The sequence below is a fragment of the Sorex fumeus genome, unplaced genomic scaffold, assembly GCF_029834395.1.
Source record: "Sorex fumeus unplaced genomic scaffold, SorFum_2.1 ptg000052l, whole genome shotgun sequence".
NCBI classification, from domain to species: Eukaryota; Metazoa; Chordata; class Mammalia; order Eulipotyphla; family Soricidae; genus Sorex; species Sorex fumeus.
This window is the reverse complement of record NW_026606109.1, coordinates 1,149,605-1,174,674: the sequence shown is the minus strand read 5'-3', so window position 1 is coordinate 1,174,674 and position 25,070 is coordinate 1,149,605. Positions and strand designations below refer to the sequence as shown.

Sequence of the window (25,070 nt, the reverse complement as noted above, 5' to 3'; positions counted from 1 at the left end):
TTCAGTGGCTGCTGCAGTTCGGTCCACCTCTGCCTCTCCCAGCTGACCCACCCCCTGCAGCCCCCCGGCCCCCCGGGTCTGCCCTCTAAGTCCCCTGACGGTCTCCTGGGTCGAAGGTACTCCACTTCCTGAGTGGGCTGGTTGGTGTGTGGTGACGGGCTGGTGTTTGGAAATTGTGAGGTTCATGTTCCAGTTCGTGTTCGTGGTCTTTTCCAGTCCGGGCTGCAGTGCGAGTGGAGCTGTTGGGCCTAGCCATGATGGGAAGGCAGGTCTCTCTCTGTTCATTGCTGTCTTCTGTGTTCCTGGTCGGCCGTTCCGGTATTTCCAGAGATGTCCAAAGTCTCAGTTATGGGGCTCTGGGCCAGACCTGTGCTGTTGGTTCCTGGAGCAATCCGACCTGGCAGAGTCGAGGTGATGGGCTCCATCTGTGGGCCCCAGTCCACGCAGTCCACTGAGTCCACTCGGGGAGGGTGCAGAGGGCTGCTGTTTGGGGACTCTGGCTTCTCACTCGTGTCTGGCCTCTCTGGCTCCCTCTCCCCACAGATGGAGCTCTGAGGCTGCCACCTCAGCGATGGGCGTATTCTGATGGGCCCGTCCTCTCCCTTTTGTCAGTGGACTGAGAGAAGGGCAGAGGGAGAAGCACAGAGAGCACGTGGGGAATTTGAGTCTCTACACTAGCATCTGGCTGTTTGATGTCCCCCAGTGCTTGTAAAGTAAAGTAAAGGCCCTCCCGTTGATCATCGATTTGCTCGAGCGGGCCCAGTAACGTCTCCATTGGAGACTTTGTTGTTACTGTGTTTGGCATATCGAATACGTCACGGGGAGCTTGCCAGGCTCTGCCGTGCGGGCGAGATACTCTCGGTAGCTTGCCGGGCTCTCCGAGAGGGGCGGAGGAATCAAACTCAGGTCGGCCATGTTGGCTGCGTGCAAGGCAAACACCCTACCGCTGTGCTGTCGCTCCAGCCCAGTGCTTGTGGTAGAAGGAAATGCTGGGGCGCCAAGTTCATGGGTACGATTAGCAGCAGTAAGTCCACCAGGGACAGCTTGGTCCTGCTGACGGCACTGTGTCCGCTCACTGCGAGGTGTGGGTGCATTTGGGGTGTTTGCCGGCGTTTTCCCAGTTTGATCGATGGTGATGCTATGCTGTTTTGGTGGCCCACTGTTCCCAGGCACTTAGTGAAAATATGCTTATTAATCAGGCATTTTAATTGACTGGCATATTAAAGGCAGTACAGAAGAGAAATCGCGCTTGCTCCAGAAGAGAGCTTGTCCACCGGTTCCTACGGGCTGTCTGTAAGTTGCTCCTGCCCAGCTCAGCAGGAGAAGCTGCTGTGGCACCTTGGACAGGGCCTCACCAGCCAGAGTGTCAGAAATGTGTTCTTAATTCAAGTCTGGAGAACGTGGCCTGCTTGTGTTCAGGGCACAGCTAATGTGTTTTTATGCTAGATTTGCTATTTCAATTTTTGAGTTGATTTTTATTACTTTCATGAAATTGTTACTTTTGGAATATCAGGAACCAGTTAGTGAAGGTCAGTAAATCTGAAAAAGCGTTATGGTTAGATAAATATAAATATGGTTATTTATGGTTTAATTAAGAAAATTATTTTAGTCACTCTGAGTTTTTTTGCCTTTTTTATTTTATTTTTTTTTGGTGTGTGTGGGGGGTCACACCCAGTGATGCTTAGGGGTTACTCCCGGCTCTGCACTCAGGAATTACTCCTGGCATGCTCAGGAAACCATATGGGGTGCCGGGGACGGTTGGCCGTGTTCAAGGCAAATGCCCTACCTGTTGTACTATCGCCCCGGCCCCTCAGTCACTGATTTACAGTACTGTCAGTGACAGGTTTCATGAATATAGATTTCTACACTGCATCCCCTACCAGGGTCCACTTCCCTCCATCATTGTCCCAGGGGCCCTTCCTCAAACCATATTAACATCCCCGCCTCTGGGGTCCCTCCCCGCCCCCCTAATCTTCTCATTGTGATAAGTTCAGTTCTGTAGACTAGGTCCAGTTCACAGATTCTGTTTGTTTGGGTCATCTGTTACTCCCTTACTATGTTTATTTATACCCACCCATGAAAAATCATTCTGTGACTGTCCCTCTCCTGCTGAGACATCATTCACATGACACCCACAATTCATGGTTTAATTTTAAAGTATATTCTTTTTTTTTTCCTTTTTTGGGTCACACCCAGCGATGCACAGGGTTTACTCCTGGCTCATGCACTCAGAAATTATTCCTGGTGGTGCTTGAGGGACCATATGGGATGCTGGGAATCAAACCCAGGTTGGCTTCGTGCAGGGCAAACGCCCTACCCACTGTATTATCGCTCCAGCCCCTAAAGTATATTCTTGAAAGTATATTTGGACATGATGGAATTAGTGTATTCATGCCAGTCGGATTGCACATTTGAAAATGGCTGTCTTTAATCAAGAGAAAGGTTTTCAGTAGAATAGTTGGAGAATAGTGGCGAGCCGAAATAGGGGAGGCAGGACCCAGCGTGAGCTCATGCACCAACCGGGGAGCTCAGAACCTGACTGAGCTCAGTGTATCTCTCCGAGTCGCTCGCACTTTGAGCCTCTGCCAGGTGCTGTGTGTCCTGGACTGAGCTGCTCCCTATTCCCGGGGCCCTTGTGATGCACAGCCTGCATTTGACTGCTGTGAACTCACAGCACTTCTTGCTGCTTCTTAGGGGACGCCCGAGCATATGGGTGCGGAAGAGCACGGCCCAGGCGCTGTGGGCCCCAGTAGTCTGACTTGGTGGTCTCTCCAGCCACTGTTGGTGGAACTTAAGAGTAACACCTTTCTGTGAACAGCATGTGGAAGTTTCAGAGGGAAAGAGAGGGATCTAAACCTACTTTTCAGTAAGAAGACCCTAGATGAGACCTTTTCTGCCTTGTTTACAGCCTGTACTCTCTGCTTATGCCACACAGATAGAGAGGAACTGATTTTCATCTTGACTATTACTTTTTTTCCCAAATGTGCATTTTGAAACTTGTGGCAAAAGATAATATAGACACAGCAGGGTCTTTTCTTTTTTTTAAAAATCGAATCATGTGAACTACAGTTTTTTATGATTGGGTTTCAGACTGTAGTGTTCCAGCACCACGCCCTTCACCAGTGTGCGTTTCCTCCCACCAGAGTCCCCCGATTCCCTTCTGCCCCCCAGCCTGCCACTATACTACTCTTGATTTTTGTTTCTATCGATTGCCTTTGGGCATTTTTTATTCCCCTACTGTTTCTTTTTATTCCACATTCCCTGTGGGATATTCTCTGTGAGAGGGAGATCATTCTCTGACTAATTTCACTCAGCAGGATACTTTCAGCATGGTATTTTCAGATCCATCCACTAGTAGCAAATGGCGTGACTTCATCTTTTCTTACTGTTGAGTACTATTCCATTGTGTTTATATATCCTATCTTCTATTTTGAGGAGTGGGTGTGGTCACACTTTTTGGTACCCAGGAGTTACTCCTGACTCTGCACACAGGAATCACTCACTCCTGGTGGTACATGGGGGACTATATGGGATGCCAGGGATTGAACCTTGTTCTCCCACATGCAAGAGAAATGCCCTACCTGCTTACTATCACTCAGGCCCCCTACCATAGTTTCTTTTTCAGTCATCTACTCTTGAGCGCTCAGGTTGTATCCAGATTCTGGCTACTGTGAATAGCACTGCAATGAACATAGAAGTGCAAATAAATGCTTTGTGTTGTATTTTAGGGCCTGTGTGCTATATTCCCAAGAGTGGGATTGCTGGGTCATGAAAGCTCAATTCCTAGTTTTTTGAGGAATGTGTGTATTGATTTACAAAAAGGTTGGACCAGGGGATATTTCCACCAGCAGTGAATGAGGGTCCCCTCCCCCAAACCGACATCAACACTGGTTGCTGTTCTTTTTGGTGTGTTCCAGTCTCTCTGATGTGAGGTGGTATCTCATTGCTTTAATTTGAATTTTCCCTGATGATTAGTGGTGCAGAGTTTTTTTTAATTGCCCTTTGACATGTATTTCTTCCATGAGATGTTTCTGTTCATCTCTTCTCCCTACTTTTTGTTGGGGTTAGATTTTTTCCGTTAAAAAGTTCTTTTTTTTTCCTTTTTGGGTCATTTACAGTGATGTTCAGGGGTTACTCCTGCCTCTGCATTCAGGAATTACTCCCGTCAGTGCTCAGGGTATCATATGGGATGCTGGGGATCGAACCTGGGTTGGCCACGTGCAAGGCAACTGCCCTCCCCACTGTACTATCGCTCCAGCCCCTTCTACCAGCCAGCACCTTGGGTATTAACCCTTTATCAAATCCCAGTTTGCGGGGTGTCTTTGTTTTCTGGTCATCACTTTCTTTGAGGTACAGAAGCCTCTTAATTTAATGGATGAACTTTCAGTTTTTAGTCATTATAACATTTTAGTCACTGTTTTAATTACTTTGGTCACTTTTGGTGACAGTTGGGGTAACTAGGGCTACTCCCTGGCAGTGGTGGGTGTCTTGCAGTGCTTTAGTCAAATGAGCTTTGCACAGACTGGGCCTGAGTTCTCCCACTTGAGTCAGGACGCCCTGACTCCTCTCGCTTTACTTTCCGAGGCTCTGTAAGAGTTTTCTCTCAGTGCAGAGGCGGTGGACACCATGCTTGGTAGTCAGCACTGTGCCTCTTTGGCTGTCTGCTGGCTGTGGTGAGACCTTCTGTCTTGAATAACAATGGAAAGTATGTGAAGGAGGGAGGAGGTGGGGTTTTGCTGAGAGCTTTCCTGTGCCCCAAGGGAAAGGAGGGAGGCCCACCCACTGGCCTGGCCCTTCTGAGTTCAGAGCCTCTTCAGTGGTTTGGAGTTTTGTGAGGGAATCTTGTTTTATTTTTAGGGTCTTAAGAGTGCGGGGCTGGAAGCTGGGGCCCTGTGCGCTGTCCCTGCACACAGCTCACAGCCCCTGTCCTCTGTGGCTCATCCTGCTTTCACTCCTGGCCAAGGTGCAGGACTCTGCCCTGGGTGTGGCCCCGTCCCTTCCTGATGTCTGTTTGCACAGTAGGTAGGAACTGACTTTAGGTAACTGGAATGTCATCAGTCTCCCGAGATCATTCCTGACGTTACAGCAATCCCATAGCATATCCCATTCCCGAAGAAGCAGGGCCGGTGGGGCGTGGGGGGAGCCACCTGTGCCCGTGGTTGGGACAGACTCACTTCCCTGGCTCTGTTCCCGTTTTCTCCTGTCATGTATGAGGGCGCGGCTGGGTGGGAATGGGTGTGTGCTTCCGGGTGGTGAGCCTTGGAAGCACAGTGAGTGCAGTGGCGCCGCCCGCTCCCACCCTGCTGAGCCAGCGTCCACTTTGACCCGCAGTCTGGCTCAGCTGATGGAGCCCCAGTTCCACTGTAGCGTACAATGGATTTGACTTGACACAGCGGCCTTCATTGGCGCGCCTGTGCCCGCACTCCTGGGCTTGGTGGGCGTGACAGTCTCAGGCTGCTCCCCTGTGCTCTGCAGTCACACGTGCTGCGACCATCACGGTTTGCATCCTGCTCTGCCTGTGAGTGAATCAGGGTCTGAGTCGGGGGAGTGGCTTCTGTGCCTCTTGCCCTGTGACAGTGGCCACTGCAACGTTTCCGGCTCTGTGAGGGAGAGCTGTGGCCTGCCACCCCCCAGCTGTCACCATCTGCTGTTCCTGGCATGGCCCATCACACGGAGCTCCCTGCCCCTCCCTGTGCTCCTGGCTGGGATTGGCTTCCAGTCTTTCTTGCACACGCCCTGGGCCCTCTCTCGGGGTGGTAGGGTCTGCCTGGGGGAGACTGTCCTCACTCTCCCTGTGAGGCACGGGTCCTTAGCCTGTGATCACAGTGGCAGGGAGGGCGGTAGCTGGCCTGTGCTGCTTCCTCGGCGCTTACGGGCTGTCACTTGTGCACACCTGTTTGATGCTGGCAGTTTGGTCCCCAGGGGGAGTTCGCAGGGCTCAGTACTGCTCTCCAGCACAGGGTGTGTGTGGCGTTGCCTCCCTGTGTGGATGGAGTGCTGTTGGACCCCAGAATAGGGACAGACTCTTTCTTTGGACATGGGCTTGCTGGAGCTGAGTATCCGTGTGGCTTTCCTTTCTGGCTGACAGCAGTAGAGAGACCTCAGGAACTGCTGGGTCACGCCAGCCCCCTCCAGCCTGTTTGTACATGTGTGTGTATCTGGCCGCCCCCGGGCTCTCTTCAGGCTGATGCCACCAAATAAGAGCTGTTTGTGGTGGTCAGTCTGTCAGGAAAGGCATTTTGGAAGTGGGGCAGTGAGCATATCAGAAGGAGGAGGAGGAAGCACTTCCTCCAGCCACCTGTGGGTGGTGTGAGCTGTGAACATCCCACCGTCTCCTCTCAGGCAGCCCGGCAAATGGGCGGGGTCTCCTGGTCAGAGACACTGCTGACCCCTGCTCCAGTCCCTCTGTACTCACGCCCCCCTGTGTCCTTGCCCAGGCTTCTGTTTTCGTGTTCACCAGAAAACCAGAAGGTTTTCCTGGGGGTAATGTGCTTGAGGTCCAGGGAAGGGCCCCTCATTTAAGAATTAGGAGCTGAGTCAGGGAGCGCTTCTTCCTGGGCTGGAGCAGACGCATGTCCAGGCTCATGGGGCACTGAACTTGAGCCCCAGGAGGGCGAGACAGGTTGTGTGCTCCTCAGGAGGGAAGGAGCATGAGCCACAGGGCAGATACATGGTGGGGGCTTCTAGAAAGAAGAAACTCGGGGGCTGCCAGTAGCCCCGACTACCAGTTTGCCCCCAGCCCCAGCCCTTCTGGGCTTGTGTCTTGATAAAGAAACTGACCAACTTAGCTCAAAATTAGCTATGTTGAGGGGTGCCTGATTGGAAACTGTCCAGGTCTGGGGAGCTGCTGCAGCTTCTCCTCTGTTAAGAAAAGCAGGGAGTGTCTGTCTGACTTGTTTCTGTCCTTGCTGTGGGACTTCACCTGGCAGTGTTTGGGGCTTACTTGCGGTTCTGAGCTTGAGGCTGCTCGTGCGGTATTAGTGATTCGTGGCATCCTGCATGTAAGTCGTGCACTCAGCCTTTTGAGCCCCCTCTCCTTCCTGAACCTATTTTGCATATGCAGGAGTAAATGTGTGTGTGTGTGTGTGTGTGTGTGTGTGTGTGTGATTTGATAGTTTTACAATAAAAGGGGTTGCCTGAGGTCAGGGTGATGGCTCAGTGCTCAGCACCCCATCCTTGGAGAGAGAGGAGCCAGATTCCATCCTGGGCATGTGCAGCCCCTGAGCACTGACTGGTGTGGCCTTGGTGACCCAGCACTGCTTGGCCTGAGCACTCATCGATAGGCTGGTTGCCCAAAAATGCTGCCAATGGTACCTGGGTACCCTGAGCACTGGGCAGAAGAATCCTATGGCACAGACTTTGGCATTGAGTACCAGTCAAGGAACTGCGCGTGCTTTTGTTTGTGTGTCTGTATGTGACTGGGCCATTGTTCCTGGCTCGCTCTGCACTTCCGTAGCTGCATTTTGGGGATGCTAATTGTGTATAGGGCTCTGCCTTATCAGTGTGCTATGACCTCTGTGGGTGCGTGCATGCCTGTTACACTTGGGTGTTTTTGTGACGGAGGCTGCTGGAAATGAAACCTGAGTCAAAAGACTCGAGGTGTCAGGCAGTCTTTCAGATCACTGAGCCCTCCACGGGGCTGTGCCCGTGCTCTCCCTCAGCTAATAGTGGATGGCTGAGGGAACTTTCCAGCCCAGTAGGAATCATCACAGGCTCAGGGTCCATGTTCTGCATGAAGTGACCATTTCTTTGTAGGCTACTGGTTATCCTGTCAGGAGATGTGTTTTTTTTTTGTGTGTGTGTGTGTGTGTGTGTTTCCATCTTCTTTTTTTTTTTTTTAATTTTTTTTTTTTTATTAGTGAAACACCATGAGGTACAGTTGTAGATTTACAATTTTTTGTGCTTGGGTTTGATTATACAATGATCAGATACCCATCCCTCCACCAGTGCCCATTTTCCACCACCATGGATAATATCCCCCCCACCCCCGTCCCCCATCCCCCCCTGCCTCTGTGGCAGGGCAATCCCCTGTGTTCTCTCAGGAGATGTGTTTTAAGAGTCACGTTGTGAGAATATTTTTCAAAAGGTTGATCCATTATTCTGTGTTTTTAATTATTTTTTTCTAGTCGTTTGGGAGAGCCCGGCAAGCTACCTCGAGTATTCAGTATGCCAAACACAGTAACAACAAAATCTCCAATGGAGACGTTACTGGGCCCGCTCGAGCAAATCGACGATCAACGGGAGGGCCTTTACCTTTTACCTTTTAGTCGTTTGGGTCTTTTACTTTGATCATGGTACTTTCTGCCATTAAGTAGATGCTCTATGCTGAGGGCACTGGCCGTGGTTGGGGTGACCCCACCGGGTGCAGCCCCAGCACGTAGAACCTCTCACTCTTAGCTGTCTCTCAGACCCAGCAGTCTTTATGGGAGACATATTTCCTCACCAGGGCCCCAGCTGGGTGATTTGGCTCCCCTTGGCTAGCCACCAGGAATTAAACTCAGGACAGCCCCCCAGCATCTGGCCCTTCTCCCTGAGGGCTGGCAGCACTGCCTCAGTTTCTGCACGTGGTGGCCCTGGGGCTAGAACTTAGCTGTGGGCTTGCTGGCGGCAGCAACCTGGAGCCACTGAGATGAGGCTTAGCCTGCACACCTTGCCTCCTAGTAACCACTTACTCTTGCCATGGGGAGCCTGGGTGTGTGTGTGTGTGTGTGTGTGTGTGTGTGTGTGTGTGTGTGTGTGTAGGGCAGGGAGAGAGAGAGCGAGAGAGAGAGCGTTTTTGTGAGGTCTTCTGTTCTGGACAGGAAAAAGAGAAAGCGTGAGAGACTATTCTGAGGTCTTCTGTTATAGGCAGTTATCTTAGGACTTCTGAAGGAATTTGTTACTTATACAAATAGCACAGTGAAAAAGAAAATAAATAGGTTAGGAGTGGAAGAAGAGGGGCTGAAGAGCAACTCAGTGGGCTGAGTGCATGCTCTGCCTGTGGGAGGCTGGGTTTGATCCCAGCACCAAGTGACTCCCTGAACACTGCGCACAGCGAGCCCCAGGTGCCATCAGATAGAACCCAAACCCACCTCCCCCCAGAATACTCACCAGGGAGATTGACTGGCAGCTCTGCCCTCTGGGGCATTCTAGACTGGGTAGAGCTGGGCGCCAGGAAGTGCTGTTTCGGGGCCCTGAGTTGCAGCGAGGGTGCCCAGAGGTGTGACCCTATGCTGTATGGTGCTCCCTGTCAGGGGCAGAGGTCCCCTGTTCTCCTGCCAGTGTGGCCGTTGGCTGCCTGCTGCTGTCAAAGGAAATGGCCAATGGCTTTTCCCTCTGCCCTGCTGATTCCGTTTTTTTAAAGAGGGTGGTGAAATTGAGAGTCCCCTATGGGCATGGGGTTTTCCATAGGGTGGTCAGGGCAGCCTTTTCCAGCCCTGAGGCTTCCCTGGCAGTGTCTGTGTAGGATTCTGCCAGCCCGGCTGCACAGCACACAGCACCTCTTACACTCCATAAGTGTCTGTCAGCTGCGTCATGGCCAAGGTGTTGGGGCATCATCTTCTCCTTGCTCTGCACATGTATGTTCAGCACAGCTCTGTCTCAGCACATGTCTGGGGATCGTTTCACCTTCTGCTCAACCTCTGCCCTTCACTGTTCGCGACTTCCTTCTTTCTGCCTGACCTCTTGCATTATCAGTAGATTCTGGCAGCATCACCTCCAAGATCCTTGTGATCTGGCTGCAGGGATGCTCCACCTAGCTGTGGCCTGGTCCCGTCACCCTTGTGTGTGTACTCCCTGACCCTGATCCCCCACAGACACAGACGCCCTGAGACCCCATAGACACAGACATCCTGTCACCTCAAAGACACAGACATCCTGTGACCCTACAGACACAGATGCCCTGTGACCTCACAGACACAGACATCCTGTGACTCCACAGATACAGATTCCCTGTCACCCCACACAGACACAGACGCCCTGTCACCCCACAGACACAGATGCCCTGTGATCCCACAGACACAGGCATCCTGTCACCCCAAAGACACAGACACACTGTGACCCCATGCAGACACAGAATCCATATGACTTCACAGATACAGATGCCCTGTCACCCCATGGACACAGACGCCCTGTCACCCCACAGATACAGATGCCTTGTGACCCCACAGACACAGACACCCTATCACCCCACAGACACAGATGCCCTGTTACCCCACACAGACACAGACGCCCTGTCACCCCACAGACACAGATGCCCTGTGACCCCCCCTCCCACAGACCAGATACCCTGTGATCCGCCACAGGCACAGAATCCCTCGACCCCACAGACACAGACCTCCTGTGATCCCCCCAGACACAAAAACCCTGTGATTCTCTATAGACAAAGACACCCTGTGACCCCACAGACACAGATTCCCCACAGACACAGATTCCCCACAGACACAGATTCCACACAGACGCAGACGCCTTGTGACGCGTCCCAGTGTGAGCTCTCTGCTAACCCCTCTGCCTCGTGTAGACCAGTGCCCTGTGACGCAGGCACTGAGTACTGTGGATGTCCTGGGCAGGCCCACGACTTTCATACTCACTGCAGAAGAAGGTTTATTTTTGAGTGTATGGAAGAAGTTATGAAGTGAGCTTACAGTTGAGTAGGGGTTCTGGGTTCCTCTCAGTGTCCAGGTCTCTTTCTCAGAGAACAGCATCTCTTGGCCTGTCCCTCAGTGCCTAGTTCAGATGACACTGTCCTGTCCTGAGGTCCAAATGCCTCTGGTGCAGGATGGCCCTGTCTTGTCCCTACGCTGTTCTTAGTGCATATCTACGCATTCCTGGTCTGACGTTTGCAGAGGGGACCCTGTCCTCGCTGTCCCCTGCTGGAGCTTGCTTTTCTGTGACTTTTTGCTGGGGCTGTGTGACCACCTCTTGAGACCTGTGGCCCCGTGGGTTTCCTTCGTCCCTGGCCATATGTGGGGTGGGACCCTGCTGCCCATCGGGCCTTGGGAATGCCAGAGACAAACTGTCTCCTTCCGGACCTGTGTGGACTCCATCGCTTTGCGCGGGCTCCCTTCCCTGACTGATTTCTTCTGACCAGAAATCATTTCATTGAGACCTGAAATGACCAATAACATCAACTAGATTACCTGTTACCCCTCCCCTTCTCTTACATCCCCACAGAACTGTTACAAGTAGCTTGGGCTTACAGATCTCCACATCACACTGTTTTTGAAGTTTGGGCCACAGCCCGTTCTGGGGGTGAAGTCTGGACAACACCCTGTCCTGGGAGTGAAAAGTCTGGATCGCATCCCATCCTGGGGTAAAGTCTGGAATGGGGGTGAAGTCTGGGCCACACCCCAGCCTGGGGGTGGTTCTGGAGATCCTGGGAGGGTAAAGTCTGGCTCCTTCATCCCAAGCGTGAGTCTCACTCTCCTAGCACTGCTTCTTCCAGCCAACCAGACTCCATGTTGGGATTCTGCCCCCTGCTGCAAACTCCCATTCCACTGCACCCTGGGTGGGTCCTGCCAGTGCTGTGTCTCCTCTGTCCCAGACTGCTTCCTCCTTTGCTCTTTGCCGTGGCCTCGAGTGGGGGGTGGGGAGAACATCCGTTTCCCGAGATAGCAGGGCTCTAGTGAAACTTAATGGCTACTCTGAGTCCTCTTTGACCACTAAATTACAGCTTCCATTTCGTTTGAAAACACTGTGGATCCTTGTTCCCATATTACCGAACGCTGCCATTTTGTTGTTGTTATTTTTTTTTTTTGGTTTGTTTTTTTGGGGGCACACCTGGCAGTGTTTAGGGCTTACTCCTGGCTCCACACTCAGGCATCACTTCTGGTAGTGCTCAGGGGACCCCGTGGGGTGCTGGGGATCAAACCTGTGACGGCTCCAGCCCCACATTGCCATTTTAAAAGCTCTTCAAAAGCCTCCCTTGGGAGCGATCTTGAACTTTGAACTGCATTGCACCCAGGACTTGGCAGATTCACTTGAGCTTTGTGTTTCCTTTATGCCTGACGTGTGGTCTCTCCTCTCCTTGCTTCGGACTCTCCCTGGGAGCTCTGGGCTCCTGGTTCTGAAGTGCTTGCTGCTGGGTGGGTGCCTGGCATACATCCCTCTTGCTCTGTAGCCCGGCAGTGCCCTGGGGATGTACTGTCCCTATGCTCCCTTCAGCCCCTAAGTACAGGCGTAGTCTGGGGCTGTGTGGTTTCTTTGAACGCCAGGTCAGCAGAGCTAGATGTTGTCTCCACTCACTTCAGTGGAGTGAGGCCCCGAAGGGTCGTGCATATGCCTCCATACACCTGAGGTGGTGACTGATATCGCCTGGGTTTGTGGAGGCTGCAGGGCTTAGCTGCTTTCTGGGTGGCCTGGTGGCTGCTCTTGTCCCTCTGACTGGGATGTGGGTCTAGTGAGCCCCAACTAATGACAGTGGCAGCAGGTTGCCATCCCCACTGTTGCTCTTGCCTCTACCCTGCATTGGGCCAGGACTGCCCACGCATACGTGCACAGGTCCCCGAGTGCAGAGGGCCCACAGGCTGAGGTCGATGAGATGTCTCTTGTTTGGGATCGTAGTTGGTCTGTGAGTGCACGGTTCCCTCCCGTCCTTTCATTTTCTCTTTGTCTTTGCCTCTTCCAGTGTTTTGTCTGTTTTCCAGTGAGCCGCTGACATGTGAGGATTTCTTCCTTGTTCTAAATACATCTTTTGTTTATCAGGTGTTTTGCAAATATATTTTTGCTTATGATTTTTCACTTTGTCATATAGATTTTCTGGATTCAGAGTCCAGAGTGCTAACCATTACACCATGCGTCACATAGATTTTCTAAGCTTTTGGAATGTAGTTATCATTTATCAATCTTGGATAGAATTAAATGAAGACATTGCTTAAAATCTAATACATTTTTCCCCCTTTAGTGACCATGTTACATTCCACAGGTGTTGCAATTAACTTTTATGGGGATCTTTAGCCCAGTGGACTTAATTTGGATGGTCCCCCTTCTCCTGTGGCCATCTTTGAGCTGGTCCTAGTGTCGCCCTGCCCTTGTTTGTTGGTTCCCATGGTGCGGAAGGGACTCACCTGCCTTCCCAGCAGTTTGTGGTGCCACTTGGCCCGATGATGGATGCTGAGTGCACGTTCTGATACCAGGCGGCTCCCCGGTCATCCCTGAGATGCTCCTAACAGATGCTCCTAACAGACCTGCCTCCACGGGCACTGTTGCGGAGTGCACTGACTTTGGGATGTGGGAGTGGTGCCCAGCTGCCAGCTGCTCTCCTGGCTGGAGGGGCTGATTCTGTCTTGGTGCCAGGGCGGCTCTCCTTGGCTGGCTCTTTGCTGAGGGCCTTCAGGGGGTGAAGGTCTCTTTCATGGAACCTCACCTTCCTTATCTGAATCTGCCTTTTGAGCCCCTGCCTTGTTATCTCAGACATTCCTTTTTTGTTTGATTTTGGGCCACACCTGGCTGCGCTCGGCTTACTGCTAGCTCTTAGCTCGGAGATCGGTCCTGGCAAGCTCAGAGGACCAGATGGAGTGCCGGTATCAAGCCCAAGTGTGAGGCGGACTCCTGACCCACTGTACTGTCTCTCCGACCCCCCTCAGGAACTTCTTCTGGAACGTTCCTGTGTAGCCAGAGTGTGTGCAGGTCTGGGAGGTCTGAGGGAAGCCTGGAGGATCGTCTCCGGGAACGCTTGCTCCAGCTCCACTTCAGGGCAGCTCTTGGTGCAGCCTCCTGGGCCTGCCTTTGCTTCCCCACCTTGCTGCTCTCCAGAGTTCTGGCTGCCGAGCTGTTCCCACTCCGTCCCCTCTAGTCCCGCACCAAGGACATTCCGGTGCACTGTGGCCTTTTGTGGTCATTTGTCCCGCAGAGGGAGGCAGCAGGGACTCCTGGCACCAGCTCTGCGCCTGGAGATCATTCCTGAGACCAAGGGGTGGGACCAGGACGAAGAGCAAACCCGCTTTCTTGTCGCTTTGTCAAATACCACCAGAGGCAGCCCTCTTCCCCCCAGTTGCCGTGCTTCCATCTCGTCTGTCCCCGTGTCCCTTGCTTCTCCACAGTGGCTTGGCTGACACCAGTAAGGTGATCCGATAGGCTGTGAATTGCCGATGGGCTAACACAGGTTTAATTTGGTCAAGTCATTCCAAGGGTTTTAAGCTAAAATCAGTTGAGTGCTATGGCACAGTGTGGAGCTGACTGAGAGTTTGATTGTAGAAAGTGTCTGACTCAGGTAGGTTAGCCACTTCCTTTTGACATGAAAGTTATCATAAACCCATGTAAGTGACAGACTCTCAGTTTGTGTTTGATTCGCATGATGCAGTACCCTTGCCATTCATCTGAAGTATTTCACATAATTAAGACTCTGAGTTCAGATTTAAGGAGCAGACTATGAAAGCGAAATTTCTCCTTTTCCATCTTGGAGTTTCTTTTGACTGCTGTAATAGTGCTGAGTTCAGGAATGCGGCCATCTTTTCCCTAGGAGGAAGCTACCTCAGAGTGTTGTGTGTGGAGCCTGTTACTCATCAGATGATTGGGAGGATTTGAACTTCAGGACGCTGGATCTGAGATGCAGTTAGAAATGTGCCTGTTGGCCTCACCAGCTGCCCAGCTCTTGGTCTTTCTTCTCCAGGCTCACAGCTCAAGTCCATCTGCTCCTGTGCTGTCCTGGTTCCCTTCACAGTCTTCTGTCCTGTGCGTCTTCCCTGCGGAAGGACTCTCTGGGTGGGCGGGAGGGAAGCCAACAGTCCCGGCCCGCCAGCCACCAGCCACTGCTGTAGCCTGATAGCAGCCCCTGATGCCTCTATGTGAATCCCCTGAGGTTTCTCTAGGGCATATGTAGCTCTTGGGGAAAAACATAAACCTATGGTGATGCCGAGCATATAATTATAGCTTATTTTCATATCAAACATCTTTAATAAGGACCTTTTCAGAGATGGAACCACTTGTATTCACTCCCAGACTCTGGAAGCCTCAGGCTGTTGCCATTCCTCATTCACAGTGGCAGTGTCCCCGTGGAGCAGTGTAGACCCCTGGTGCCCGCTGTCAGTGCCGCAGGAACACTCACCCTTCCCAGGTCTCCCCTTCCTGCCTGCTTTCCTCTCCTCAGATGGCGTCCCCCTTCAGCGACTGTCCTCCTGCCCCGTGGTTCCTGTGACCCGCATGAGTATGCCCCGGAGTGCCAGCTCCTTGCCTGCTGGGCTGTGGTGTATCTGTTCTTGCTGGGGATGGGGATGGGATAGGGAGTGGAGGAGGCATCTGACCCCCTTCTATAGAGCGGTGGTGGGGGGCAGGGGGCGCAGTCCCTGTACAGGGGCTTCCCCCTAGGGCTTAGCCTCGAGCCTCTTTGTTCAGAATACAAAATGGAGTTTTCTTCCTTTCTTTTTTTTTTTTGGTTGGATCACACCCATGATGCTCTGAGATTACTCCTGGCTCTGCTTTCAGGAGTTATAAACTCCTGGAAGTGCTTGGTATACCATATGGGATGCCGGGATTGAGCCTGGGTCGACTGCGTGAGAAAAACATCCTACCCACTGCGCTATGACTTCAGTCCCAGAACGGGGTTTTCTCAGTCTGGCTTGTCTCTGCATTTGTCCCTGGTACTCTCCTGCCCCTGCCCACCTCCCCTCCTCCCCCCTCCCCCCTCCTTCCTTCCCTTCTTCCTTTTCCTGTTGCCGTGACCAGACACCAGGGCCAGCCCACACCTGCCTGGGTTCTCTCGCACTCTCGAAGGCTGTGGGATGGGCGTGGTTCCACTTCCACTCACATGCATTTCCAGTGTGGTGCTCGCTGAGGTCACTGCCACACACTTGCTTGCTGTGCCTCAAGCTCGTGGTGCCGCTGCAACTGCAGCATCTGGATGGTGAGAGCAGAGCAGCCAAGTATAACCAGCAGAGCCCCTGGGAATAAGTTCAGCATGTGCATGGTCCCAGGGATCAAACTCCGGGTGTTAATCTTGCCAGTCAGCGCTCTGCGTCCCCGTGCTCTCCCTGTCCTAAGAGGGTCGTTTGAACCATGGGCTTGGAGGTGGTGGCGGTGAGTGCCTTGGTTCCTTTCCCTACAGAGAGGGGTTGGGGCTGCCCTGCCACTCTCCCCGTGGAGGGCAGCACTGTGCCTCAGATGCTCACTGTGTTCCAGAGTGGGGCCTGTGCCCTGTGGCAGGGTGGGCTTGAGGATCTCGGAGGATTTGAGGACTTCGTTTTCTGGTGGAACAGGATACCCCATACGTAACTTGTTCCCTCCTGATCTGACCCTAGTGCAGCTGCTCCTCTAGGAACCCTTGATTCTTCTTCAGGAAGAGGCTCTAGGGCCCACAGCCAGGTGCCCGAGATGTGACATTTCTCAGCATAGCGGTAGGAGGTACTCAGTGCTGATGGAAAACAAGCTGGGTTTCTACAGACGTTCTTCAGTTTGCTTGTGGTAGTTTTGTTGTTGGGCTGCTCCTGGAAGTGCTGGGATGGAGCCTGGGCTTCCGCTTCAGGACCCGCTCAGCCTGCGGAGCCTTCTTCAGGCCCATCAGTGTCTTCCCTCTGAAAGGGAAGACTCTTTCAAACTATGTTAGCACCGTTAGTTTTTGCTTCACTCTTTCATATTGTTACGGTCCAAGTAATAGGATTTATGAATGAAGACTAATGCTTCTATATATTGTCCATAAAGGACATAAAGTTGACTTTTCTCAAGTCATTGGAAAGTATGTGTGACTTTATGATGTGACTGATGGGTTCACGTTAGCATTTTAGTGATCACCTTTTGTTAAGATTTGTTTATTTATTGGTGTTGGGCTGCCACATTTGGTGGTTCCTAGGGCATCATGCAGTGCTGGGGCTCGAACCCAGGGCTCCAGACTGCACTCAGCCTTTCGAGTGCTCTCCTTGTCCCGCAAATGTGATTTTTTTTTTTTATGACTGGTGATTGCACGTTCCCAAGTTCTTTACTGCTGAAGAGCAAGGACATGGGGGAAGTCTTGGCTCAGGTCTTCCTTACCTTTGGATCAGCCACCCAAGGTCAGCCAGGGGCACGCCCCGATGCCTGGTGGCTCTTTTTGGGTCCTTGGCCTCCCACTGGGCAGGGAGCTGGCACCTGGCTGTACGGGTGCTTCTGAGGCCATGCTGTGACCAGACCCAGATGGCTGTGCCAGCCCCTTGTTGGTGCTAGCCCTTCTGTGCTGCAGGGGCTGCAGGAGGATAGCACCCCTGGGCCCCTGTCTTGACCAGTGAGCGGTCTTTGGGAATTCTGACAGCAGGATGGTAGTGCCAGGCATGCCTGTGTCTCTCTGCCCGCAGTGCTCAACTCTGGCCTGCTTGGTGGTGCTAGCATTCCCCATTTGCCTGGCGAGATGTGGTGTCTTACTCTGTTGAGTTTGAGCGGCCCTGTCTGCTCTCCTGCCAGGGTGCACCTGCTCCCTGTGAGCTCCCGTCACCACAGTGTCCCCGCCTGTGCCCTTTATCAGAGGAGGTGTTTCTCAGTTTTCTGCAGTGTACAGGTTCGAGGGCCCACTTCCTTCTAGTCTGTGAGCAGTAAGTGTGTTCCCCCATGTCTTTCCTGACTTTGCTTGTCACGTACTTTTTTTTTTTTAAATAAAACTTAATTTTGATGTACACATTGGCATCATTTTAAAATGAGAGTTTACAGACAGATGTTTCTTATACACAGGGTTGGAAAAGCTGTGTGTAGCCTGTTCTGACATTGCAGAAGGCACAGGTCAGGTTTGGTCATGGGCAGCTTCGGTACTCTGCTGGGACGCTGGAACTAATCTGGTGTGTGTGTGTGTGTGTGTGTGTGTGTGTGTGTGTGTGAATATGAGTGTGAGTTTGTATAAGTTTGTGCCAATGTGAGTGTCTGAGTGGATGAGTGTGTGTATGTGTGTGAATGTACTTGTGTGTGTGTGCCTGTGTGTAGGTAGAACCCTTCAGTCTGTCCATGAAGGAAGTGCTTTCCAGAAAGTAGCTGGCTTTATCAGGGGCTTCGTCTGGCTTTCGCTTAACTGTTAGGGGTGGTTGGTGAGTTGTGGCTGTGGGTAGTCAGCATATAGGCACCACGTTACTGACCGCAGGTCAGTTGGAGGTGAGTGCTTCTGGAAGCGCGTAGGGGTCAGTGGGAGATAGATGGACCTGCAGGTCCCCTCCGCACGTGGCCTCAGCTGAGATCCCTGCCTTAAGTATTGGAGCATTGCACGTTGCGGAGGTCATGGCCACGGTAAAGGAACCCAGGGCTTCCCGGAGAATAATTGGAACTGAGAGTGCAAATCTAAATGGCAGTGAGAACCCACCATCAGCTCGTGCAAATGGTTTGCATGGAAAAGTCCAGAAGCTGTAGGTACTGGCAGGTATTCATTCAGTGCTTGGGGCACTGTTGCCTGGTGCTGCCTCTTTGTGGAAATATTTTGGAGACATCTCGAAAAAATAAGAATGGAGGTTCCATTGGACCCTGCACTTCCCCAGCTGCGCCTCTACCTGAGGGACATAAAACACTGATCTTGAAGGACGCAAGCACACACGCGTTCATTATTGCAGTACTTCCAGGAGCAAGATCTGGAAACACCCTGTGCCAACTGAAGAGGCGCAGATAAAGCCTGGGTGTGTGCATAGGGGCCGTGACTCAGCGGGCGGAGAAGCTGAATCCTGCCATTGGCTGTAGCCTGCTGGAATTGACGGAAGTCATGTGAAGAGAAGTGTGTCAGAAAGAGAAAGACAAACACCAGATGACCTCGCTCAGAGGGGAGATTAAAGCCGCCCGGCAAGGACTGGATGGCCACCAGGGGAAATAGCCCTGAGAGACCTCTGTGGGGCTGTGATCGGAGGGAGCTGGGCTGCAGCTGGGGCGGGGCATTGATGTGGAGCCATCCTGGCACCAGGATGGAGTAATAGCACACACATATGAAGGGAAGATTCTTGGGGCCTGGGGGCAGGGTGGCAGGGGCTTAGAGCTCCTGGCTGCAAGTTCAAGTCCCTGAGCATCAGGTGTAAAAACCACCGCAAGGGTTGGGGCACCACCATGCATGCCTGGGAGCTGCCGGACAGCACAGGGGCCACTGATGTGCAGCCAGGCATGTGCTCCTCTTTGTTACCGTAGCAGCGTCACTGACCACAGTGAAGGGGCGCTGGTGTGACCCTGGGCTGGTGGGGAGGCCCTGAGCAACAGCGGCTGCATGAGGGGTGGCGAGGACAGGACAGTTGTGCGGCCACACCCGGTGGTGCTCAGGGCTTACTCCTGGCTGCACTTTGGGATCACTCCTGGTGGTGCCGGGAGACCGTATGGGATGCTGGGGATTGAACATGGGTCAGCTAAGTGCAAAGCAAGAGCTTTACCCACTGTACTATCTCTTCAGCCCCCTCAACTTTTTATTTGTTCTTTTTGAAAAAAGAAAAAGAAGGGAGAGGTGATTTGGAGCCACTCCTTTCCTGGAGTGGTCTGCGCTGCTGCACGTCCACTGCAGCCCTTGTGGCGAGTGTGCATGTAAGTCTGTGTGTCTGTGTTTGTGAGTGTGTGTGCACACGTGTGTCTGTGTGCATCCAGGTCTGTGAATGTGCCTGAGATGGCTACTGCTTTTAACAGATGGCGTCCTGCTGGGTTTGGGCTGGTTCTGGGTGGGCATGGGAGGCCTTCTCCCGAGCGCTGCTCTCCGGCGGGCTGCACAGGGAGGCACGTGCAGCAGGAACTGTGTGCGCACATGCACGGGGCAGGGCGCTGAGTGCCACGGCGGTGCCCTCCTGGGACACTTGGCACAGCGATACCTGTTGGAGTCAGCTTTGTTTTGCTCCAGGCTTGGAAAAGGATTTCAGAGGCTGTGGTGGGCGGGTGAGCGCTGACCTAGTTCAGCTAGCTGTGGAACAAGTTGTTCTGATTAGCGAGGACAGAGGAGAGCCGGGGCTGCCCTGGGCCCTCCTGCTTTGGAGGTGGAGGCTGATTAGTGAATGACTTCATTCACTAATGAGATGCTAATCAAATATTTAAAATAAGATTTCCACCTTTAGCTCCCCCTTTTCCTGCCGGGGGAGGCAGAGTTCCCTCAAAGAGCCTTGTAGGGGTTTTCTCTTGCTTCCCTGTAAGAAGCTTCCAGGGGTGCCAGAGTCTCAGGAAGGGCATTTCCTCCTGGGCTGTTCCTGCGATGTTTTCTGAGGAAAGGCAGTGTCTTGGATGAAGAGGGGTCTGTGGGGCAGGCTTGTCTGTATACCTACCCCCTATGCCCCGAGGCCCTTCTCCCCAGCGCCTGCCTGCAGGCTGGGTGAGGCAGCTGCTGCCTGTGCAGGGCTGAGAGAGGGGCCGCTTCTCTAGGAGGCCCCTGGGCTCACCCAGGTATGCCACTTTGCTTGTCTATTTTGTTTTTCGGTCACACCCGTGGTGCTCAGGGCATACTCGTGGCTCTGACTGGGCTTGGGGGACCATATGGGTTTCTGGGTCAGCCGCCGGCCAACTACACTCTGATCGTTTCCCAGAATCTTACCAGGTGGGAACAGCCCTCTCCAACCCACTCACCGGGAGTGGGGCTCAGGCTGGGTGCACTTCTGTGTGTGAGGCTGGAATCACAGCTCCAGGGGTTCGGAGATTGGGTTAAGACTGGGTGGGCGTGGCTGGTGGTTTACACCTAGTAGACCCCTGGGGATGTCCAGGCAGCTCTCACATGCTTGCTGGCTTCAGAGGGAACACAGTTAAAAGGAGCACTGGTAGCGGAGGCAGGCATGTGTGCTTTCTGCACTGATTTTGATCCCCTTACTTTGCAGGGTCCTTCCCTCATCACTGGCCATGGGGCCATGTGACCTTCTGCTGGGGGGGCCCTGCTCTGGGGAGAGGGTGAGGTGCTCTCTAGGTGGGACTTGAGAGGAGGCACTGTGGACTGGGGGCAGAGATGGGGGTGGTTGTGGGAGGGGGTTTCTTCTGGAGCTGGAACAAGTGTCCCAGCTGTGCAGTGTGAGAAAAGAATCCAGGGGCTGCTGGAGACAGCAGCTGAAGCTTTCATCCAGCCACCTGTGGCACCAGGGGCTGAGGACCCCAGCTGCACTTGAGTGCTTGAGACAGTGGCCCCTCCAGACTGACGCTCTCTGAGTGCGCGGCCCCAGAGGCCAGGGTGATGGGCCCTGAGTGGGCATTTCCGGTTCTGGCCCTTTGCGTCGGGATATGGTTCAGGAGGGGTGTCTTTGCAGCTTTCTCTGGGGCCGGGTTTTGAGAATCATCCAGACGGTCTGTGGATTCGGGCCTGGAATTGCTGCTGAAATCGCTTTCCCACTGTGTTCTGTGAAGTCGGCCGCCCTGGGGCTGGGGCAGGGGGCCCAGTGTTGGGCTTCTGGGCAGGTGCTCGACGGGTATACCCAGTGATGCAGGACGGCTTTGGCCTAGGTGCTGCGCTCACTCCCTCTCTCGCTCTCCTGGCCTCTCCTGCCCTAGCGTGGCAGGTGCAAGTGCCCCAGCGACTGCCCTCCAGCGGGTCTCAAGACTGAGGCCAGGACTGGAGCTCCTTGGTGCCTCCGGGGAACGGAGCACTCTTCCCTGGAGAATTGCTTTTTTCCCTGATTAGGACTGTAGAAAGGGTTTGCTCTGGGGACGTTTCTCAAAGCCCTCTCGCCTTGTTTCTCGTAGGATTTGGAGTTCCATGGGGTGATGAGGTTTTACTTTCAAGACAAAGCTGCTGGAAACTTTGCCACCAAGTGCATCCGGGTGTCCAGCACGGCCACCACGCAGGATGTGATTGAGACGCTGGCAGAGAAGTTCCGGCCAGACATGCGCATGCTGTCCTCGCCCAGGTACTCTCTGTATGAGGTGCACGTCAGCGGAGGTGAGTGGGATGGGAAGGCGCTGAGCCTGATGCGTCACTTTTCCAGGGCACGACCCCAGACTCTGTGGTGGTGGCTGACATCAGCCTGCGGAGCCAGCTCAGCCCTGAGGAGGCAGCATCCGGTCTGGGCTGTCTGGGAGGACTCGGGGTGCAGTCACAGTACCCCGGAAACAGCGTGAATGTGAATGAATCAGTGGCCGGAAGCAGTCGTTCTTTGTTATTCTTGGGGGAAAGTGAGGGCTTTTGGGGGAGACTTACATAGTTAATTTCTTCTTCTGACATTTGAAATTTCTGAAAATACTCAGCATCTCTATCAAATGCCAATTTCAGTTGGACTGATTGCCAGTGTAGAAATAGAATTTAGGATTTTCTATGGGTGCTTTAGAAATGTTGAGTCATCTGTGAGTGAAACATCAGGCTGAGAGCTGCATCCAGAGGGTGGGAGGCAGTAGCTTTCTCAGCCCCCTCAAAATCACCCTGAGCCACACCCCTACCCCCTCAAAATCATCTTGATCCATACTGCTGATCCCCTGAAAATCACCTCTGTTCGTACCCCTGCCCTCCTCAGAATCCCTCTGGCTTGCACCCCGGCTGTCCCATAATCACCTTAACCCACACCCCTGACCCCTTCAAAATCACCCTGAGTCGCACCTCTACCATGCTCAAAGTCATCCCAAGCTGCATCCCATCCCTGCATCACAGCAGGCTGTACCCCAGCCCTCTTCAAAGTCACCCCAACTGGCACTGCTCTCTACCTCAACATCACCCCACCCTTGTTCCTGGTTGACCCCTCTCATAATCACCCTGACCTGTGTCCTACCCTCCGGAAGATCACCCCAACCCGCACCCCCCTACTCCTCTCAAAATCACCTCGGCCCACACCCCTACTCCTTTCAAAACTGCCCTCACCCCACCCCTGGCAGTTCCCCTCAAAGTCACCCTGGCCTGCGTCCCTGCCAGCCTCCTTCAGTGTCAACCCGGTCACATTCTTTGTGGGGCCACGCTCAGCCCCGGACGGCAGTCTGGCCGAGGCGCCCACTCCTTGGGAGTAAAGAGCTTAGGGACCTGGTCTGCGTTCACCAGCTGAACAGCATCACCTTGGTCATAGGACAGTTGTGAGGGGGAGAGCGTGCTCTGGGTCTTCTTCAGAGCAGTTCCCGAGGGACCCCGTTGGGTCTGGGACCGACCTTGGTGCCACAGCCCACAGGGAGGCTCCTGCTTGGTCAGCGAGGCCTTTCCTACAGATGCGCCTCTGTCATTTGGGGCTGGGTGGGTACCGGTAGGGTTCCACAAGCTGCACCCCATACCCTCCTGCATGTCCTAGTGCTGGCCTCAGCTTGGCCCTCAGACCTTGACTGCAGGAGCCCGCAGCTCTCGGTAAGGTCCTGCTGAGGCCTGACTGTGCGCAGGGTTTGGGAGGCTCTCGGGGATGCTGCCTCCTTGCTCATCCTTGCTGCTGCCAGCCTCCGCGCCAGTGGGGGCCGGAGTCTGCAGTGGACGCTGCTGCCACCTGGCCACCTGACGCTGTTGGCGTGGTACCTGGCAGTTGCTCTTGTTACCATCGAAAGCAGCAAGAGCTTTCCTGAGGGGCCAGGTGCTTCGGCCCAGACACTCTTGGAAGGTCTAGACTTGATGGAGTGCTGTAAAAGACACAGAGAGAGCCAGCACAGATCTTGCAACAAGCAACGTTGGTATTTGTGGCTTGTGGTGGTTGCTTCCAGCTCCTTCGTCTGGAACCTCTTTTCCTCTTCGGGTGTCATCCCCGTGTTCTTGGCATCACCTACAGCTGATATCGACTTTCTTACTCTCAGTCTGGCTCTCTGGGACCCGGGGACATTGGCCTCTGCCCATGGCTTCCCTGCCTGTGTGCTTCCTGTGCCCACTCCGCTGCCCCGGAGGCCGGAGGGGCATCCAGCTGTGGGGTTGCAGTGAGTGGCTGCACTGTGTAGTCCCCTCCCTCTCCTGGTCAGGGGTCTTTAGGCTTAGCAGGTCTCTGAGGAGGAGAAGGATATGCCCCATGCCAAGGATGTGGTCACTTCCTGGGGAGGGGCCACAGGGCGAGGGCAGCAGGTTTGGTGAGAGGAGCACAAGCCAACATGAAGGGGGACGCAGAGCTGCCTCCTTCGGTGCCAAGGGCCAGCGCCAGGAGAGGGTCCTCAGGACAGGCAGGGCAGGTCTGCTGCCCACCCGAGGTACCCTGAGAAGGGAACTTTTCAGTGTTTGCCCCTGTTGTGTGTTCAGATCTTATTTCCTGTGCGAGTCTGGCTGCTGTAGGGCGTTAGCCCTGGCCGGTGTCCGGCTTCCGCTCCGCTAGTGCACTTCCCTAGAAGTTCCAAGGGTGCCAGATGTTGTAGTGATGCACGTCATCCATAACCACGGCTTTCCTTTCTTTTTTTTTCATGTTTGAAGAAGAAAGAAGATTGGATATAGATGAGAAGCCCCTAGTCGTGCAGTTGAACTGGAATAAAGATGATCGAGAGGGCCGATTCGTGCTTAAGAATGAGAACGATGCTCTGCCTCTCAAGGTGGGTGCCCGTGTGCCCCGACCCTGGCCCTGCCCGGGGCGGCCTCAGCCAGCTCCAGAGCCTGCGACGCTAAGGCCTTGTTGTCGTCTTGCTCCCTTCTTCCCTTTTACTTTCCTCTCCAAAACAAGGCCTCCCCGTCCCTGATCACCGTCTTCCTCACCAGTGACCCCAAATCCTGCCCCTCACTTTGTCAAGGAGTTAGGTGAGCTCTCACTTCTAAGACGTTCATCATCTCATGATCACGTAATTCACCGGTTTCCCCCAAATTGTAAAGCCAGACTCCAGATCAGCAAGAATTCAAAAGGAGGAAGACCTCAGCAGCAGACTCCTGTGTGAGTGCCCAGAGCCGCTGACACACGCAGGCCCGTCTCAGACTCCTTCCTAGTCCTGAGCATGGCCCAGAACTGGCCCACACGGACTTGGGAGCAGGGTGCCTGACCTTTGCCTGCTTGCCCCGGAGAGCCCTGGCACCTCAGCCCCCAGGGGGCCCTGCGCTGCACGGGTCACGCTGGGAAGGTTCTGCCAGGCTGCCCTGCCCCCAGTGGAGCAGCTGGGTCTCAGGAGTCTGGGAGCAGAGTGTCCATGGCTGCTGTGTGCCGGGCTCCTGTTTGGTTCCTGCTCGTTGGGTGTGTGTCCAACGTGGCTGTGTCTCTGGCTGCGGACCCAAGTATGTGGCCCTGGGGACGCAGCGATAGGTGTATGTGCGCCTACTCCTGGGCCTGGCATCAGAGCCAACAACACCCTTGTGCTGGCCGCTTCCCTTTGTCACTCCAGCCGAGACTATTCATCCGCGCCACCTCCAGCTGAGCCTTACCCCTGTT

At 53.7% G+C, this 25,070-nt stretch overlaps 1 protein-coding gene across 1 annotated transcript in view; it reads left to right on the top strand.

Moving 5' to 3' along the window:
- AFDN (afadin, adherens junction formation factor) overlaps positions 1 to 25,070 on the top strand; it is a 98,323-nt gene that overhangs the window by 5,537 nt on the left and 67,716 nt on the right. Inside the window, 2 exon segments of the mRNA XM_056124888.1 lie at positions 21,529 to 21,724; positions 24,134 to 24,249. Of these exon segments, the coding sequence (XP_055980863.1) occupies positions 21,529 to 21,724; positions 24,134 to 24,249 (312 nt within the window).